Raw genomic sequence first — 19,209 nt, forward strand, 5'->3', positions numbered from 1 at the left:
ATAAAATTTGTACTACATTTCCTCTTGTGTGGATTAGTAGCACTAAGGCAAGGAAGTACTACTGTATACTCTGCATCACACCATGAAACCAGAAATTCACATTCGCCTCAGAAAGAAAGTGCTGATCTGTCAAAAAAAAAGAGCTGCTCAACTTAGCAGCTCAAGTCACACTGAAATTGGAAGGTATTCAAAGGCTTAAAAGGAAGACATTGCTTGGGGAATTCACTGAATCACAACATACGGGTACTCTTATGAACTCAAATTAAACTTGCAACCATTATCCTTTACGTGGTGAGGTAAGTTACCATGTAAACATGATGAGATGGTGAGGTCAAGTTCCAGCAGAAGCAAAGAACTCATGCGTGGTCAGGCTACACATCTTTAGCATCAAGATTCCCACTCCTTCCTGTATGACCTGGAGTGCCATACTTGTCAGTAAACAAATGCACTAAGCTGGTTCCTCAACCAGAAAAGCCTACCATGGCAATCCCCGCTGCTTCCTAAGAATTATTACTAGCGCTGGAGGCCTTCTGCAGGCATAGCTATCATGGACTAATGCAGCCAGGTCATCAAAATTTTGTTGGTCTTTGAAATGAGTTCACTGAGAAATGCAGTGAACGACTCTCCCAAAAGCACCGTAACTACCATGTGTGTTCATCCTGCAGAGTGAAAATGTAAACCACTGGTTGTAACAAAATCCAAAGCCATTTCTTGGTAAAAGCTGGACCAAAATTCAGAGCTCCATTCCCTTTTCAAAAGCCCAGATTTTCAGGATTTGCTGTGATCTTGAATAGTTTTTTTCCGACATAAAAGTATTTCAGTTGTTATCCATGTGTTATGAATCAGAAAACCACTAAATTTACATGCACAACTTACAGAAGATATTATGTCATTGGCTACATGATAAAGCTGCAGCCACTAGAGAAGCTCTATAGAGTCAGCAAATATCTAAAGTAACCTCCTGGGCTTGCTGAAATGAATGGAAAATCTTACCTGTCCTAAGTAAGCCCCACAAGTCATGTCAAACACAGCAATAATACAAAGTCTGATAAGGGTCTGTTGTCACTCTAACTGCTTTAAGATGAGATTAGGAGAATTAGAGGCCTAAAGGTTAGAAAACATCAGCTGTAATAGATATTTTATAGAGGAAGATAAGCATTGTAAAAAGCAAAAGGGACTTGCGATAAAGAAAGAAAATGCTAGACTGAATGAGAGAGAAACTGCCAGAAAAATCAAGGAAGACTTAAATGCACTAATTTTTTACTCTGTCTAAAACTGTTGAAAACAGTTTGATCAGCTAGTCAAGAAGATTATGCAATGACAGAATCATATAAATTAACAGAATAGTTATGGGTCTAATCTCTTCCCTGGGTGAAGGAAGAAGTCCTGCAGAAGGCAGGTGTTGAAGGAAAGGCAAGAAGCTTTCAAGCTACTCTGGACTACAGCAAAGACAAGAATGGACCACAGTGGTGCACAAGGGCAAAGTTTATGCTAGACAAGAAAGAGAGGAGGAGGCTAAGGGGAGACCTCATTGCTCTCTATAACTACCTGAAAGGAGGTTGTAGAGAGGAGGGTGCTGGCCTCTTCTCCCGAGTGACGGGGGACAGGACAAGAGGGAATGGCCTCAAGCTCCGCCAGGGGAGATTTAGGCTGGACATTAGGAAAGAGTTTTTCACAGAAAGGGTCATTGGGCACTGGCAGAGGCTGCCCAGGGAGGTGGTTGAGTCACTTGCCCTGGAGGTGTTTAAGGCACAGGTGGACGAGGTGCTAAGGGGCATGGTTTAGTGTTTGATAGAAATGGTTGGACCTGATGATCCGGTGGGTCTCTTCCAACCTGGTTATTCTCTGATTCTGTGATTCTATGATTCTATGGTTATTCTAGGAAAAAAATCCCAACATATCTTGATTTGACATAAACCTAGTGAAATTAAAAAACATCAATAATTACAAATTAAATGGTTCAGTAAACTCCATTAGGATTCAACGTAAATTTTCTTCAAAAGTCAGAGCACAGCTCTATATGGGACTCGTGGAAGCTGTCCACTTCTAGGGACGTTTAACTAACAACTGCCTTTTCATCCTTGGAGCTCAAAATTCATTCAGTCATATTTTCTTAGGAAGTTCATAAAACCTAATACTATCCTCATCATGCTGAAAATAATGATGTGATTCTGGGGAAAGTTGACTGCATAGGCTGATGACCGGTACACTCAGCAAGACTTGAGGAATAAATTGGATACAAATGGATAACCCGGGAAGCTACCACAAGCCTTAAGAGAAGGGCAAAGTGTTGAAGTCCCTGTCCCTTAGGTCTGCAAAAGGAGCAGGCTCCCAGCATGAGTTGAGCTGTAAGGAAGTGATGATATGAGGACGAGCTGGGATGGAGATACCAGCTGCAACCACAGGACAAGGTAGGAGGTAGGATGAAATTTCTCTTCCTCTTGTATGCTGACCGTCCTAATTTGCTCCTTCATTTTCCCTACTGCTGACTAGAGAAGCACTCTATCACAACCCGCTTTTGCGTTTCAGCCTACCAGCTGAAAAATAAATCCCACACAAGGAGAACAGAGGGGAAATAAAGGGCAATTAGAGGCACTGGATGTTAAGGAGTCAGTCACATCCGCTGACAGCTATGTTGAGGATCCAGGTGGAATTGCCAGGTGACTTCCCAACAAAAGTACTCAATTTTTCTATTGTCATTTTGTCTGTGGAAAAAATCCCCTTACAAGTTCCAGTGTGATAAAAGCAATTAGCAAAACCCACTCACATGAAACAAAGAAGGGTCTCATTAGCCTATCTAACCCCCTGAGCAGAGCAGTGGGAATTCATGAAGACAGCTCCTATATAACACAGTGAATTTTTGGAACAGTATAAAAAACCAAATTAAGAAATCAGGAAAAAAAAGCACTCTAATACCTAGTGGGGGAAAGAAAAAAAGAATTATACAAAATATAAAGCCTGATAAATGAGCAGAAAGTGATAAATATGTACTTATCCTTTACTGACATAAATGTAGCATTACTCACCAGACAAATTCTGCAGACAGGTTATAGTGATTATCAGCAGAACTGCAGTGAGGCCCAGGGATCTTATTTATATTACAGAATCCAACAGCAGTGGTTGCTTTATTTTGTACTTATTTGCAGTAAATTTCAACCTGCTTAATGGATGAGGGGAAGGGCTGTGGATATAGTATACTTGGACATCAGTAAAGCCTTTGACATCGTTTCTCACAGTATTATGCTTGAAAAACTGGCTACCACTGGCCTGGACAGGCATACCCTCTGCTGAGTAAAAAAGCTGGCTGGATGGCCAGGCACAAAGATGTGGTAAATGGAGTTAAACACAGTTGGAGGCCGGTCAGAAGTGGTGTTCCCCAGGGCTCAGTGCTGGGGCCAGTTCTGTTCAATATCTTCATGAATGACTTGGATGAAGGGATTGAATGTACCCTTAGTAAGCTCACGGGTGACACTAAGCTGGGAGAAAGTGTCGATCACCTTAAGGGTAGGGAGGTTCTGCAAAGGGATCTAAACAGGCTTGATCAATGAGCTGAGACCAACAGGATGAGATTTAACAAGGCCAAGTGCAGAGTCCTGCACTTGGGACACAACAGCCCTGTGCAGTGCTACAGGCTTGGGGAAGAGTGGCTGGAAAGCTGCTTGGCGGAGAAGGATTGGTCAACAGCCAGCTGAATATGAACCAGCAGTGTGCCCAGGTGGCCAAGAAGACCAATAACACCTTAGCCTGTATCAGAAAAAGCGCAGCCAGCAGGACCAGGGAAGTGATTCTGCCTCTGTACTGTGCATTGGTGAGACTGCACCTTTAATACTGTCTTCAGCTTCAGGCCCTTCATTACAAGAAAGACATTAAGGTCCTGGAACGTGTCCAAAGCTGGTGAAGGGCTGGAGGACAAGTCTTACGACAAGTGGCTGAAGGAACTGGGGTTTGTTAGCTTTGAGAAGAGGAGGCTGACGGGAGACTGTGTCACTGTCTACAACTATCTGAAAGGAGGTTGCAGAGAGGTGTGAGTTGGTCTCTTCTCGCAAGTGACAGGTAATAGGACGAGAGGGAATGGCCTCAAGTTGCACCAAGGGAAGTTCAGACTTGACATTAGGAAAAACTTCTTCAATGAAAGGGTTATTGGACACTGGAACAGGCTGCCCAGGCAGGTGGTTGAGTCACCATCCGTGGAAGTATATAAAAGATGGGTAGATTAAGTGATTAGGGATATGATTTAGTAGTGGACGAGTACAGTTGGGCCTGATGATCTCAAAGGTGTTTTTCAACCTAGTGATTCTATGATTCTATGAAATTCATACCTCAGCAGACAATTAACTGATCCAGCCCTTTCACTATCTTAAGAAATCAATTGACTGCCATGAGCAGGAAAGACTTTCTACTACCTTGCTGCCTTTAAGGAGATGATTTCATATTTGCCATAGAAAGTAAAAAGCATCATCTGATACAGCAGGGCTGTATCTGAATCTGTAGCTATATCTCAATGGAGTACCTAGGACGGAATAGGATCCTGGAGGTACAAATGGTTATGGGTGGTAGCAGGGAGTCTGCCACTGAGAAAAGCTACAGGGGATGGCGATGTCATGCATGTGTGGTAATCCAAGGGCCCTTCACTTTCAAAGTCACTGTTATCATAGCTCCCACGGAAATTTCCATCTTCTTGCCATATGCCCCGGGTGAAGCCTTTAATTTAACTGCTGAAGGACCAAAACGATAACTCTAGATGGCATTCCTAACACTGCTGACTACCTGCAAAGTTAAAACTATAAGCACACTGGCTTGTTTGTTTGTTTGTTTTTTCACATGGTCTGATGACAGAAACCATCCGATGTACCAAATTCAGCACTTTATATTTATCCTGAAAACAGTTACAAGAAGAGTCTTCCTGAGCTTCCACTTTGATGAAATTAACTTTATCACTACTGTTTAAGGTACTTCATCCCTCACATTTCTATTGTATACAGTGCATTTGAGTCTCTGGAACTGCTGAAACAGTGTTTGGAGGATGAGATCACACTTATTCTTTGCTACTAAACGATATTCTCAGAGGTATTATTAATAACAAGATACACCAAAATAGTGTGAAAAATAAATAAGATTTTTAATGTCTAAGCAAGAAAATGAAGCATTGGTTCATCTGGTCCCACCTGAATTGTCTCTGGTTTTTATAGTCCTGGTTAAAAACATCTGGCTGCTCTTCTCCTTTTTCCCCCAACAAGCAAGCTAGCATGCAATACAGGTAATACAGAACAGCAGTAGGAAGTATACATTCACTGGTCTACTCAAATGTTCTTGTGATGGGGAGAAAGCATATACAGCAAGTTGCTTTGATCCATACTAACTTTCCATCAAGGCGCAATTAAAGACATGCCGAATGAGCTTGCCAGCACCTTTATGAAGGTATTTATTAGCAACAGCAGTCTTCAATACTCTGAACAAGAGATGGCCTTCTTTGTTAGCTTTGGATGCCATCTTTGGCTACCTTTCATGACTTATCATCGGGTTTTTTCCATCTTTAAAGGGACATATGCATCCAATAACGAGACCAAATTCACCCCGCTTTCTTAAAGAGAAGACATAATGGTAAGAATGACTACAGGATAAGCACCGGACTACTCACCACTCAAAAGAAAAAATAAACCAAAGGCAGGACATCTTTCTATGCACAATTTGAAACACAATTGTGTTCAATTACAATTTAATGTGATGCAGGAGAATGTTAAGACTGGACGGATCTCAACTATCATTTACTTGACATCTGTTTTGGAGGACAAAACACAAAGGAATGTCTGACTTCTGCAAATGAGACCGCAAAGCCAGGACTTTCTTTTAAACTTTCCTTCGAGCCAAACAGATCTCAGCATATTTTATCTTCTAACTACTGCAGAACCAATAGAAGAGGCATGCATATTTTTATTTTAAAGTCTTAATAAGAGTAGGTTTTTAAGGCTCTAGATTTATTATATCTGATGTGCTTCTATCTGAGGAAGTCCACAGGTTATAAAAAAATCCCTTCAGTCATAATGTGATAATATCAAGTAGGATCTAACAACATTTTCTCTGCATAGCATGCAAAAAACTAAGCAGCTTACAGAAAAAAATAATCTGACTCATTCACATATGTAAGATTTCTTTAAAGTTTAATTATAATTTTTTATCTTGAAGCAGCAATGCCAGAAATCAAGCTGTCTGTTAAATCACAAACCAGATATTGCGCAAGCAGCTGTTTCCCAAGCCAGTGAACACTGACATACATGAGTAACCTCTCCAGTCCTGCTGTGAACAATTCTGTGTCGCTCCTTAGCATCAACAGATAATTTAACCTGGCTTTAAAGGATATTATGTGCAAGCTGCTAGGACACAAACTTCAAATTTCCCACATTTGGTCTTCACAAAGAGTCCAAGCTCCGAACCCAGCTTGTTGCACTTGTTCCAAGGCCTGAAAATGAATCTCCATCAGTCATGTGTGCTATGACAGCAACTATTACTGAAAAGCCCAAACACCTATTGTGTACTGTTGTGCACTGTAAACGTAATTTCATCATCAGATACACGCATCCAAGTCCTATTGCTGTTGAATCAGAATATTTCAGGCATGTATTTGGGGTTAAAAAGAGCACCATGTACTCTCAGTACTTTCTTTCTTCCTTCCTGTTTTCCTAAATATAAATTCTGAGGGTTCATAGTGTTTTAAAATTGGTTCTTTGATGACTCCTGAGGTAGAGAGATATTTTCACTTTTCGTACAGCTACACAGCTGCTCCTTTTCTAACAGGAATCGCACCCGAGCATTGCAGTGCAGGATCTGGCAACATGCTTTGCCCTCAGCTGTAGGGCTTGGAAATTCACTATTTACACAAAACAATTATTGTGCTGAAAACTAACCTAAACATCTGAAAATCTTTTAACAATTGAAAAAAACCCCACCCAACAAAATAACAGAAGCTTTTGAAAAGAATAAGGAAGAAACACATAATCCATTGGAAATATGTTACAAATATTGATACCTACCAAAACAAAAGCAAACCTTCCAGGAAGGCCTTTTCTGTCTTAACGAAATATAAATCTGAGATGAGTAAATATCACAGATCAATGAAGGAAAAAAATTATACTTCGTCATCAATCCACTGTTTGATCTATTTTCAGAGAAGCTTCCCAAATGCGACTCCCAGAGCTTCTCATGCTGAAAAACCAGCTGGAGAGTATTAGTAGGGCTATGATCTATCACACAACAGAAGCTCTGAAGAGGAGTTATTGTAACCTAAAAAACATGCAAGCACTGAAGAGGAAAACATGGAGCAGTACTTCCCAGCTAGGGAAGCAGTGACCAAACACTGCAGTGGCACCCGTTGAGAGGACCAGCACTGGAAGTCACTCAAATTCTCTCCGAAGAGATACCAGCAATGTCCTTTCTTCAGTAAGTATTTTGCTTTTGTCAACTAGATTAAATAAGAGTATCTGAAAATACTTCAATTTTCTGTGCGTCCCTACTAGAAAGCTGGAGACCATCCCTCTGAAACCTTCAGAGACTACAGCATTATACCATGACAAAGGGGCGAATTCACCATTCAGGCATGGAAAAGAGGACAAAAATACTGACTTCTTAGGAACTTCATTTTAATCACCAATTCTCCATCAATTCTGTCTAGTGTGCTTTAATAGCAGTAGTTTCTCTTCTTAAGGAATATATAAGCTCCTTTTGGCTTTGTTTTTGGAGGTTATTTTTAAACTACTTACTGCCAGAGCAATAATTGCAAAACTTCTGCACTCTCACACAGTGTTGGAATGAGACTATCTTTTTCTACATATTACATCACGTAAAAAAGTAATGAAAATGTGGCGATTTTCCATGATCATTTTTTTCAAAGTATCACTAAAAAAAAGTCAATTTTTTTCAGACTTTTCAGGTGAGGCAAGTGACACAAGAATTTGTACTGACTACTCAGGAAATATCTGGGGATGGGCCTCCTGAGAAGTAAAGAACTGGGATGAGGAAAGAGCAGGCCAGTAAGTGTTTTGCTGATTTTTCTGGGGAGCCACAAGAAATCAGACAGGCAACCTCACTTAGCAGTGCTGCACCCTGTCTTAGCCACTGCTAGCAGATAGACTCACACAAACAAGAACTCCACAGGTACAGAACGAGCCTGTCAGTAAGCAACACGAGTAGCTTGTGGCAAACATGCACAGGCTCCCTGACAGGTCCACGGGATGCCACAGACTAGGAAAGACATGCTTCTTCAACCTCCCACTATGTACACGAGCCTGCAACGTGCAGTGTTGCAATGTGGATTTTCACTGCAGCGTCAGGAAAGGGTGACTGTGTGATGGAGGGGACACTCCTCTAACATTGCATTTTAGCTTCATTTTGCTCATCTGTTCTTCCTTCACATGCCTCCACATGGCTTTGTCAGGCCATCGTGTTAGGACATCATGCAACACTCTCCCAAATCAACACACATGCATCCACTGCATTCAGCTAGAATCTCCTACCATCAGGCCGACAGTATGAGGGAGCATTACTTTTTAAGAACATTAGAATATTGCTTAGGAAACTACAAGATTAAATCATGAGAAGAACAACCATAGCATTTTTCTGCTGATTTGAATTACGAATAGAAAGTACGAGCAGTTAAGGAAACAAGATATGTTCTATACAAGAGCCAAGATTTTTTTTTCGTGACATGTGCCAAACAAGGAGAAGAAACAGAAGAATCTGGCACCATTAAAAACAGTTCGTGGAGAAAGGAACTGAGTATCTACAGCCAAGCTCCATGTGGTTTGTAAAGAGGAAACTTTTGTTTTATGGGACTCTCAGTCAGCCAAAATTCTCCCAGACGGCGTGCAAAAGGATATTAGCCTAAAACCCTACACGCATCTTGTAGAAGGATCAGTGAATGGTAGGGAAAGAAAAAGAAGACTAGTGAAGTTTTAAATCAGAATTCAAATTCTGCCTCATGGTTGAAAATGTTAGTTTACCAGGCAGCTATAATGTCATATATGGTAAGCATATTGGAAAGGAAAGGCAGCAAGTTAAAGCACAAAACTAGAAGTCAGGAAAATGAGTTCCAACCCTGGCTCCACTACCAAGTAGCTCTGTAAAACTTGGATAAAAGAGAAAAAGACTGCCAACTTAGCTGTAAGATTTTCCTTAACTTCATATAGTGTATTAACATTGCACTTATGCCGTTTCTTTTAGCTTCTATATTTCCCTCACTCCCTGGCATTACTGTGCACTAAGTTAAAAAAGCGACTAGATGGAGTACAGAGAACAGCTATACTATTACACCAAAACAAGCTCTGCCCAACTTCTTTATCAAAATACTTGACCAAAAAAATCCCAAACAATTTTATACGGGACTATAATTCTCATAACTGAGTGAAATACTAAAGTGGCTGACATGATCCAACAGCTTAGCTGAATATTGTGATGAAATTGGCATTTCTGGCTTAAAACAATAACTAGAACTTGTACTTCAGTATACAAGAGAAAGGGAATAGGCAGGCAACAGTTTCTCTGGACATGTTGAGCGGTCATGCCCTGGAAAAATTTTTTTCATCTTCTCTGAGTGCCCTGTGAAGTATTCAGCTGCATTATCCATAAATTAAGAAAAGACCACATTGACCTCCAGTTTACAGCGAGGGAACTCAGGCAGAGTCTGCAAGCTCGGAATGCAAGCTTGGAAGCATCCAGGTTCCTGCATCCCACTGAAGTTAGTCCTCTCTGGGGGAGTGGAGCCCCAAGTAGCTCTGTGGGTTGAGACTCCAGTCTGTCCTGCAGTTGCCTGACAATGTTGCTCTCTAGTTACATCACCAAAGATTAAAACACATCAGGTGGCAAATTTCATCATTATGCTTAAAGCAAAAGTGGTTAATATCTTCTGTAAACAGACACCAAGATTAAGATTTGCCCCTTTGTGTCTTCCTTCACACCAGTCTTTATATGTAATGCTTCAGCTAAGATTTTCCAAATAGCATGCTTTCCTCCTCTAAATACGGTAGTAAACATGAATCTCATTTTTTAAGCAGTCTGTATTTGCTTGGGTTTTCCTTATTTGTACCTTTAGGACTATCAGCTTGCAGAAGGTGCAGCAGAAGGGTTAATTATTCAGCACCTTCTGCAAGCTATGTGCATTTGAGTACAGTGCTCTAGGTGGATGCTCCATGTTTATGTTGCACTGGCATACCAAAAAGAGCTGAAAGCAATTCCCTCTAATACTCACTCTTTAACTTTATTTCCTCCAAAAATAATGAAGATAAGAAAGCAAGACCAAGTACTTCAAGAGGAAAAAAAACCCCAATCAAACCAGAAAAGAAATAAAAAGATCACAGGCATTTTTCACAAAAACACTGGAAGGCAAAAAAAACTGTAATGGTAAAACACACTGTATTTTAGTAAGAAACCTGAAGCTAGCAGTTTTTATTGCCACTAAAATTATCTCCACTTCTCACACACATACGTTTACCAGGGTGGCATCTATTGATGGGTTCTGGGTGCTAATTGAGACCAGACCAGGTACAAACTAAAGCTGAGCAACCCCCTGCAAAGTAGGTCAAGAAAACTGGGAGGGAAGGGAAACAGTTGCTAGGTGGCAGTGTACCTTAAGCAAAGAATACCGTAAATCATAGATTATTGGAAAAGTTTGTTATCTGCTAAAAGAGGTGTCATCTTCTGTGTTACCTTCAAAGCCTTGGTAGGAAGCAGAACCCAAGACATACACGACACCCAGACTACATAACAGAAGGATGAGAAGGAGCACCAAGAAAAAAAAACAAAAAAAAAAGAAAAAGAAAAAGCTGTCTTGAGAAGCAAGACCTATAATGTAATGGCTCCCCAGGTCTCTTAGTGCCGTAAGAGAACTCATAATTTAGTGAAATGAGCATGGTAGATGTTGAGAAGACTATGGTTTTGCTTACTTTGTTTTATTTGACCTTCACTAAGCTCCTACTAGTAGAAGCAACTAGAGAAGTAAGTTTCCACCACATCTTGGCACAACATTGCATAGTTAACAGAAAACCCAAGTGTGGTGGTGAGAAAGAAATGGGGTTTTAAGGCTACTTAAGCAACAGAACTTTTACTTTTCTGCCTCAAACAGTTTTAGTCTTCAGTACTAATCTTTTCAGAGTGGAGTAAGAGTTGACAATGACATTCAACCATAGAAGGTCACAAGAACGCATGCATTCCCTAGGACTTCAACCAAGAGGATGGAGAAAAGCCTCTGCAGAAAGCCAAGATAAGAAGGGAGAGGCTAGGTTTTTCTGGTATCCTTCTATCTGTCCTTCCTGATGTTCCCTCCAACAGAAAACTACCTTAACATATTGCCTAAATTAGCAGAAGTGGTAAAAAAGACAGGCTGATGACATCTTGTGAACTACAATTCACTTGGTAAGAGAGCTGTTAGCAAGCTCACAGCTTGTCACAGAGAAGGATAAGATGTTCTTGAAGGCAAAGATGAAATATATATTCTTTTATACAGTATCTATTTGGGTTCAAGAGAATAATTTTTTGGAAAAGTATCTTAAATTAATGCAATTGTATAGATTGGAGAAATTTTAGAGGATAGAATGATAGAGAGAAAATTAAAGACGCTTTGCTCCAAGAAGGCTTTAGATGATTAGGTCAGACCATAGCAAAATCCTTTCTGTGAAACGTAACAAGTAATTCTTCTTATATTGACTTTCACCTACAATTATATGCTTACATTTTTTTAGACCATATTCTGATACATTAGAAACTGGTCAGAAACAATATATTAGAACATACGTGCCCCATCTAGCCCAGCACGTGAATTCTTACACTACTGTACAGTAAAACCCACACAGGTTGCAAGCACCATAGACCATATCATTCCTCACAAGCAATCTTGACTGTAAAGCACACTCACAATAATTAAAATACCAACTTTACTAATACATAGAGTTCCAGAGGGAACAATTTCTATAAATTCTTTCAGTGGAGTAGCTCATATAGGACATGTGTTAACTTCTAAAGCAGACATAAACCTCTCATGAGTATTTCCAGGTTGAGTCTGTATCTTCTTTATCTGAAAAACTTTGGGATGCAAACATCATGACAGCAGGATCCAATTTCAATGGATAAATAAGGACACAACAATATTTGCTCCACTTCTCTCCACTGTCACCTTCCCCAAAGTCGGTGGTTTTATTCTGTGGTCTGCCTGAGCGTCTTCCTTTTCCTGCTAATTTGCAGTGTCTGCCCTGCAAGCAGGGAGGCAGAGAGCATCCCAGCCTTGTCTCCAAACTGTGGGTTACAATTTGGGATCATTTTCAGTCATGGACATGCAATACACCCTAGTAACCAAAAAAAAAAAAAGCCACAAAAGGTGCAATAATACCACACCTATAGAAGTCACTAGAAGCCAACCCCTGTTGATCTTGAAAGCGCTTCCCTGATTTGGGCAGCATTCCTGCTGGGAGATAGGAAGGAGTTGGCTTCACCTGCCATCTCACTTTCTGCTCTCTAAGACTGTGCACAGCTCATGGAAAAACACTTTGAAAACAATAAAAAACATAAAGCTGGGGCTGACTTAGACATTTTATGAAGACAAAAGAGAATAATCTGTATAATCTCCAGGCTAGGTAGTCATCAGGTTTTTCCATAGCAGAAATATTTCTGTACAGCGGCACAAATGAAGCTCCCTCTGGAAAAAATATATTTCCCAGCACAGCCTATATAGGCTCTTCTTCATTAACCAGTAAGAGGGAGATCTTTCTCTAGCATGCAGAAGGCACTGAGCCTCATTTGACATTGAAGTTTAACTCAAAATAAAATTTTCTGTGATTAAGGAAACTTTTTTCTACTTCTGTTTCTTCACCATCTGCGATACAAAACCTGGCAAAGATTCCAATTAGTTTCCTTTGTGTTACTACTGCCACCAGCATTCAAATGATAAACATTTATACAAAAGGAAATTCCTCTTCCTTTCTTTGCAGTCTCCAAAGAGTAGATGTAAATATTGTAATATGAAAACCTGTGTTGAACTCACCCAGAAACCTGGTAACACCAGATTATCCCAACTGTACTACAGAAAAAAGACAGCAGTAGATTAAGTCAATACAACATCTCTTCTGACAAAATCTTTACTCCAGTAATAAGCATTTAGCCTGAGAGGAATCGAAGCAGGAGCACCTCACGCCAAGAAAGGTGAAATTCTGCAACATCTGCTTAAGGAATGTCAGGCATGGATTTGGAGAGTTTTCTTCTCTGGGACATACAAATCCTCTTTATGCTCCTGGACACGTAACTCTCAGAGCCAAGTAGGTGAACTCCGAACTCTGAAGAGTAAGCTAACACTTAATGCTGTATATTTACTTACTTAAACTCTCCATTTATATATGCAGACACTTAGCTAGTGTTGCTATCCTAGATGGAACCCATGCATAACTGTGGTTAAGATGTTAAATTTTATTATTCTGGTAAAGTTTATCTTGGCATTTTAAACACAATAAACAATACTCTTAAATAGAGTTTACACACTGGTACAAGCATACCAACATTAGGGAAATACATTAATTTCCATAAGAACAGCTGCATAAGTGAAGTAGCAACATTTTTTTCTAGCATAGGCAAGCTCTACAAAACCAGAATTGTTCACATTTCTGTCCAAATGTTAATGATGCATGATCAGGAGAATAGCCTTCACTTTGGCATTTATTCACACAGTAATTTGCCAACAGGGCCTATTGTCAACAGGTTCCCAAATGTTTTTTTGTGAATTCCTGAGGGGGTAGACCCCACTGATGCTGGGTTCATCAGACAGAAACAGAAAAAAGAGAAAGAAATCTGATGAGGGTAGGACACATGGGGATGGATAAACAGCTAAAGGTCTGATAAGCAAGTGCAGATAACAAACTTGCATAAATCTGAGAATTATGAACTAAGCCTTATCTCCATTTTTTAATCCACTGCACCCTTAGTATGGCTTTTCTTCCTGCAGATCAGAAATGCTGCTGAAGGCAGCCATGCTGCTGTCTGGTATCTCTCAAGACAATGCACAATTTCTTTTCTTGCCTTATGATTAAAGAAAAAAATTATAATTGCACATTTTACTGGAGCAGGATAGCACTTGTGAACCAGAAACTTATGCTGAGGGCTGCACTATGCAGAGGTTGATGAGGTTTTCCACTTTTTGTTACTAGTTACTTGCATGCTGGTGTTCTGTACATTTCTTTGAGAAGCAGCACTGGACTAAAAGAAGCGGTTTATTAATGGAACAGCGGTGTGGGGTTTTGGATAAGACAGTATGCCTTTTTGCTGACGTCTCCTATATATCATTCTGTTGTGGCAGAAACATCCAAACAATTTTGCTATAGACTGTAAAGAGCTGACTTTAAAAGCTCTACAGCCACAAGGGTTATGAATATAACTCCGATTGGGTACAGCCACAACGGTTGTGAAAATAACTCCAACTGGGTTCTTTGATACTTTTTGCCTACCACTCACAACTGGCTGAAAACTTTACAGCAAGAGCTTTACTCGTTTCCATTTCTGAAAACTCAATCTATTACCATTTTATTAGTATTTCTACTAATTACAGGCACAATTTTATAATATGGCTGAGCCAGTAAAACTGCTCCTAGACTTAAAATGACACTCAATCCTATTTGGGTTGACCAAGTACTCACTGCTCCCCTTTTGTTTTCTGGGCTGACCTCCTTTATGGAGCTAAACTTGCAGGAAACTAACCTATCCAAGAAATTAAATACTGTTTTGCTGGTTTAACTCCCAGAATCAGCTCACAGGGGACCAGATAAGCAAGAGGGAGGAGGAGTGACCAGTTAAGCAGCAGCTATCCATTCAGGAAGCTGAGCTTAAACATGGAACCATATCCTAAGCTACTCTGTCAAGTAGTTTGTCTATTGAGATCACCTTACTGCAATACCGGGATGGGCGTCTTCCATCTAAGGGCTCTCTAACTCAAATGACATTAATAATGTTTCCAAAACAGACATCATGGAAAGAATCCATCTCTGTTTAAATGCAGTGACCAGACACCTTCTGGAATCAAACCAAGAATTTTTGCTGTTTTTCTCTGATATACACTCCCACAGTTAGGGTTATTGGTCTAAAACCTGCCAGATTGACTTTCTGACCCTTTTTTAGAGGCTAGTACTGCAATTTCTTTTTTTGCATTTGTATGTCTATACCTCCAAAATTAAGTTTTAATGATCAGAAAAGTACCTGTTTACTATTTAGAATTAAACATTATTTGTTACGTGTTTCATTACATGCTTTAAAAAGTAAGCAAACAGTAGAGTGAATAGCACTTCACTCCTACTCTACCAAGCTTTTACACACACATTTATTCATCAACTGCAGAACAAGGCACTGTGGAGTTCAAGTAGTGGCAACACAATTGAAAAGTGCTCTGGAAAAGTTTAGCATATAAAGGAAGAGGTGTTTTGCAAAAGAGAAAGAATAGTTCCAGACAGTGCTTCTCTGCCACCACAAAACTGAGAATCTTCTGAGAGTCTTCTGACAATCATAGAATGCTTTGGGTTGAAAGGAACCTTTACATGTCACCTAGTTCAATATCCCTGCAGAAGCAGGGATGTCTTCAACTGCATCAGGTTGCTCAGAGCCCCACCTGATGCGACCTTGAATGTTTCCAGGGATGGGGCCTCCACCACCTCCCTGGGCAACCTGTTCCAGTGTTTCACCACCCTCATTGTAAAAAAACGTCTTCCTTATATCCAGTCTCAATCCGCCCTCCCTTAGTTGAAAACCATTACTCCTTGTTCTATCGCTACACTCCCTGACAATGAGCCCCTCCCTCACATTCCTGGAGGCCTCCTTTAAATACTGGAAGGCTGCTATATAAGGTCAACCTGGAGCCTTCTCTTCTGCAGGCTGAGCAACTCCAACTCTCTCAGCTTGTTCTCAAAGGTGAGGTTCTCCAGCCCTTAGATGATTTTCGGTGCCCTCCTCTGGACCTGCTTCAAGTGTCCCACAACAGGTGTGTACCTTCTGCGAAGCTTTAGAATGTACAGCCGGAAGAAACTAAAGGCAACACTAACAGAAGTTACCAAAACATCCATAACACAAGTCCTAGCGGCTGATACCGCTGCCAGCTCCTCATGGCCCAGGCAAGTGGCGGCAGATGCTGCAGCCCAGTAGCTGTGTTACCCTGCCCCAAGGTTAGCACACCTAAGCACAGGAAGGCTGGGAGGTGCTGTACTGGGACTCCTTTTGCTGCATATGGTGCACAAGTAGCATTTAGGTTTTTATCACACCTCAGGGTCATTTCCCTTCTCACACCAAACTGCCAGGGGCCAGGCTACGCACCCCATGCACCGCTTGTTTTGATTTGTAGAATCACTGAGTTGGACCTTTGAGATCATGGAGCCCAACTGTACCTGTCCAGTACTAAATCACATCCCTAAGCACTTCATCTACCTTTTAAATACCTCCAGGGGTGGTGACTCAACCACCTCCCTGGGCAACCTCTGCCAGTGCTTAGAAACAATTTCAGTGAAGAAAACACAGAATCACAAGGTTGGAAAGATCTCCAGGATCACTGAGTCCAACCATTCCTATCAAAACCATGTCCCTGAGTACCTCATCCACCTGTCTTCTAAATACCCCCAGGGATGGTGCCTCAACCACTCCCCTGGGCAGCCTGTTCCAGTGCCCAATGACCCCTTCCATGAAAAATTTCTTTCTGATGTCAAGCGTGAACCTTCCCTGGCAGAGCTTGAGGCCATTTCTCCTTGTCCTGTCCTCTGACATTTGGGAAAAGAGGCCAACATCTACCTCTCAACAACCTCCTTTCAGGTAGTCATAGAGAGCAATGAGGTCTCCCCTCAGCCTCCTCTTCTCCAGGCTAAACAACCCCATTTCCTCAGCCGCTCCTCGTAAGACTTGTTCTCCAGCTCCTTCACTAACTTTGTTGCTCTTCTCTGGACTCGTTCCAGAGCCTCAACATCCTTCTTGTGGTGAGGGGCCCAGAACTGAACACAGGATTCAAGGAGCGGTCTCACCAGTGCCGAGTACAGAGGCAGAATAACCTCCCTGGACCTGCTGGTCACGCCGTTTCTGATACAAGCCAAGATGCCATTGGCCTTCTTGGCCACCTGGGCACACTGCTGGCTCATGTCAATCAACACCCCAAGGTCCTTCTCCTCTGGGCAGCTTTCCAGCCAGACTTCTCCTAGTCTGTAGCACTGCATAGGGTTGTTGTGCCCCAAGTGCAGGACCCGGCATTTGGCCTTGTTAAACCTCATCCCACTGGTCTAAGCCCCACCGTCCAGCCTGTTCAGATCCCTTTGCAGAGCCTCCCGACCCTCCAGCAGATCCACACTTCCTCCCAGCTTAGTGTCGTCCGCAAACTTGCTAAGGGTGCACTCGATGCCTTCATCCAGGTCATTGATAAAGACATTGAACAGGGCTGGACCCAGCACTGAGCCCTGGGGAACCCCACTTGTCACTGGCCTCCCGCTGGAGCTGAGCCCAGTTACCACCACTCTCCGGTGACCCCCGTTCCCTGACGCTCAGCCCGCACCTCCCCGGCGCCAACACGAGGCCGCCCCCTCCCCTCCCGTCTCCCGCGGCCCCACGTGCGAGCGGCGCTTCCCGCGGCCCCCGCGCTCCCCGCAGCGGGACGGGGATGGGGGAGCCGCCGGGTGCCCGCCGCCCGCCCTGATAGGGTTTCCCGTGGCGGAGGGGCGGTCGGAGAGAAGCGCAGCACCCCCCCCCCCCCCCCCCCGCCCCCGGCGATGGAATGCGCCCCCCGTCGCGGTACCTCTTCCTCCTGCAGAGCACGCACACAGCCCAGAGCAGCAGCGCGGCGGCGGCCGCCCCGCCGTAGCCGCCGAGCTGCAGCGCCTCGCCTCCCATGCCTCGCCGGCCGCCGCTGCCTCGGCGCCGCCGGGATGCGCGGGTGTGTTGCGGGGGGAAAGTTTCTCCCGGCCTCTCGCACGCCCGGCCGGCCAAGCAGCCCTCCCCGCCCACCCCGAGCCCGGCGGGGCTGGGTTTGGCCGCTCCGAGAGTCCGACTCGGCGAGCGGGACCGGAGCGAGCCGCGCGGCTCCTCCCCGGGGAGCGGCTGCCGAGCGGGGAGAGGGACCGACCCGCCGGGAAGGTCCCGGGACGGAGACCTGAGGGGCGGGGTGTCCGGGGATCATCCCACCCACCGAGCCCAAGAGCGGTTCCCCGCCCTCCGAGCTCTCCTCCTCGGTTGTCGCTCGGTGCCCCCGCAGAGCCGGGGGGCGATGTCGCCTTGCCGGGCTTGGGCAGGGATCGGCTCCAGCAGCGCCTTGACCTCCGCTTGGTTTTGACACGAACGCCCAACGTATGTCTCTTTCTTAAGAAGCAAAACAACCCCCCAACTTCGTAAAACTCACCCTCGAGTAGGATGATCTAGATGTGAACAGTGAAGGTTGGCCCTTGATGTATGAGGTGTAGAGATGTATGAGAAGAAGTCAGGTCCAGTCCCCAAATTAGCACTCCCAGTCTTCCCAGGACCACTGTGCCGAGTGGGTTACAGGCAGGGACAAGAGGGAAGGAGGTGAGAAAACCCCAGCTGAGGCAACGGGGAGATCCCAGCTTGAGGAAGCGGGATGGGGTGGGAAAGAGGTCCAGGGATTTTCGTACTGCTGACAGGGCAGGGGGCTAATAAAATACCAGGGCAACAGTAGCACTTTTTAGCTCTGCTGAGGTTTGGTACAAGGTATGCTCCGAAACAATGCTGTGATGTAACACAAATTCGTGCAGAAGGATGGAGTAAGATGCTTTAGCTTCTGGAATTGCAGTTTGGTTCTTGATGGACTGAAGGTCATGTACCTTACTCATTCTCAGACGTATGCAGTATTATGAATTATGTGTTTCACAATATTTGATGTTTTCTATATTCCTTTCATCTTGGAAACCAGTTGTACCACAGTCAGTTTTCTAAATTGCCCTGTTAAGTTTTTTCTGAATTGTAGAGACCCAACTGTATCTTAGCAGATAAAAAAAGCCAGTTAGTTAGCTAAAAAACCTTGCTGACTTTAGCAGATCTCATCATTTTTGGAAGCCTGACTCACATCTGGGGGTTTGCAGTTGGCAGGACTGTGTGTCTTCTTCCTCAGACACTCTTGTTGATTTCAGTGAAGTACTCAAAAATGCCATTGTATTAATAAGAGAAAAACTAATTAATATGTCTCGCACTAAAGTGCCTCAGAATCTTGTCCCTACT

General features: G+C 43.0%; 1 protein-coding gene across 1 annotated transcript in view; it reads right to left on the reverse strand.

Moving 5' to 3' along the window:
- CYP7B1 (cytochrome P450 family 7 subfamily B member 1) overlaps positions 1 to 17,890 on the reverse strand; it is a 133,084-nt gene extending 115,194 nt beyond the window's left edge. The window contains exon 1 of the mRNA XM_069854185.1: positions 17,777 to 17,890. Within this exon, the coding sequence (XP_069710286.1) occupies positions 17,777 to 17,871 (95 nt within the window). The 5' untranslated portion in view covers positions 17,872 to 17,890. The remainder of the gene's footprint in view (positions 1 to 17,776) is intronic.
- Between the last annotated feature and the right edge of the window lie 1,319 nt (positions 17,891 to 19,209).

Source organism: Phaenicophaeus curvirostris, chromosome 3 (assembly GCF_032191515.1).
Source record: "Phaenicophaeus curvirostris isolate KB17595 chromosome 3, BPBGC_Pcur_1.0, whole genome shotgun sequence".
NCBI lineage: Eukaryota > Metazoa > Chordata > Aves > Cuculiformes > Cuculidae > Phaenicophaeus > Phaenicophaeus curvirostris.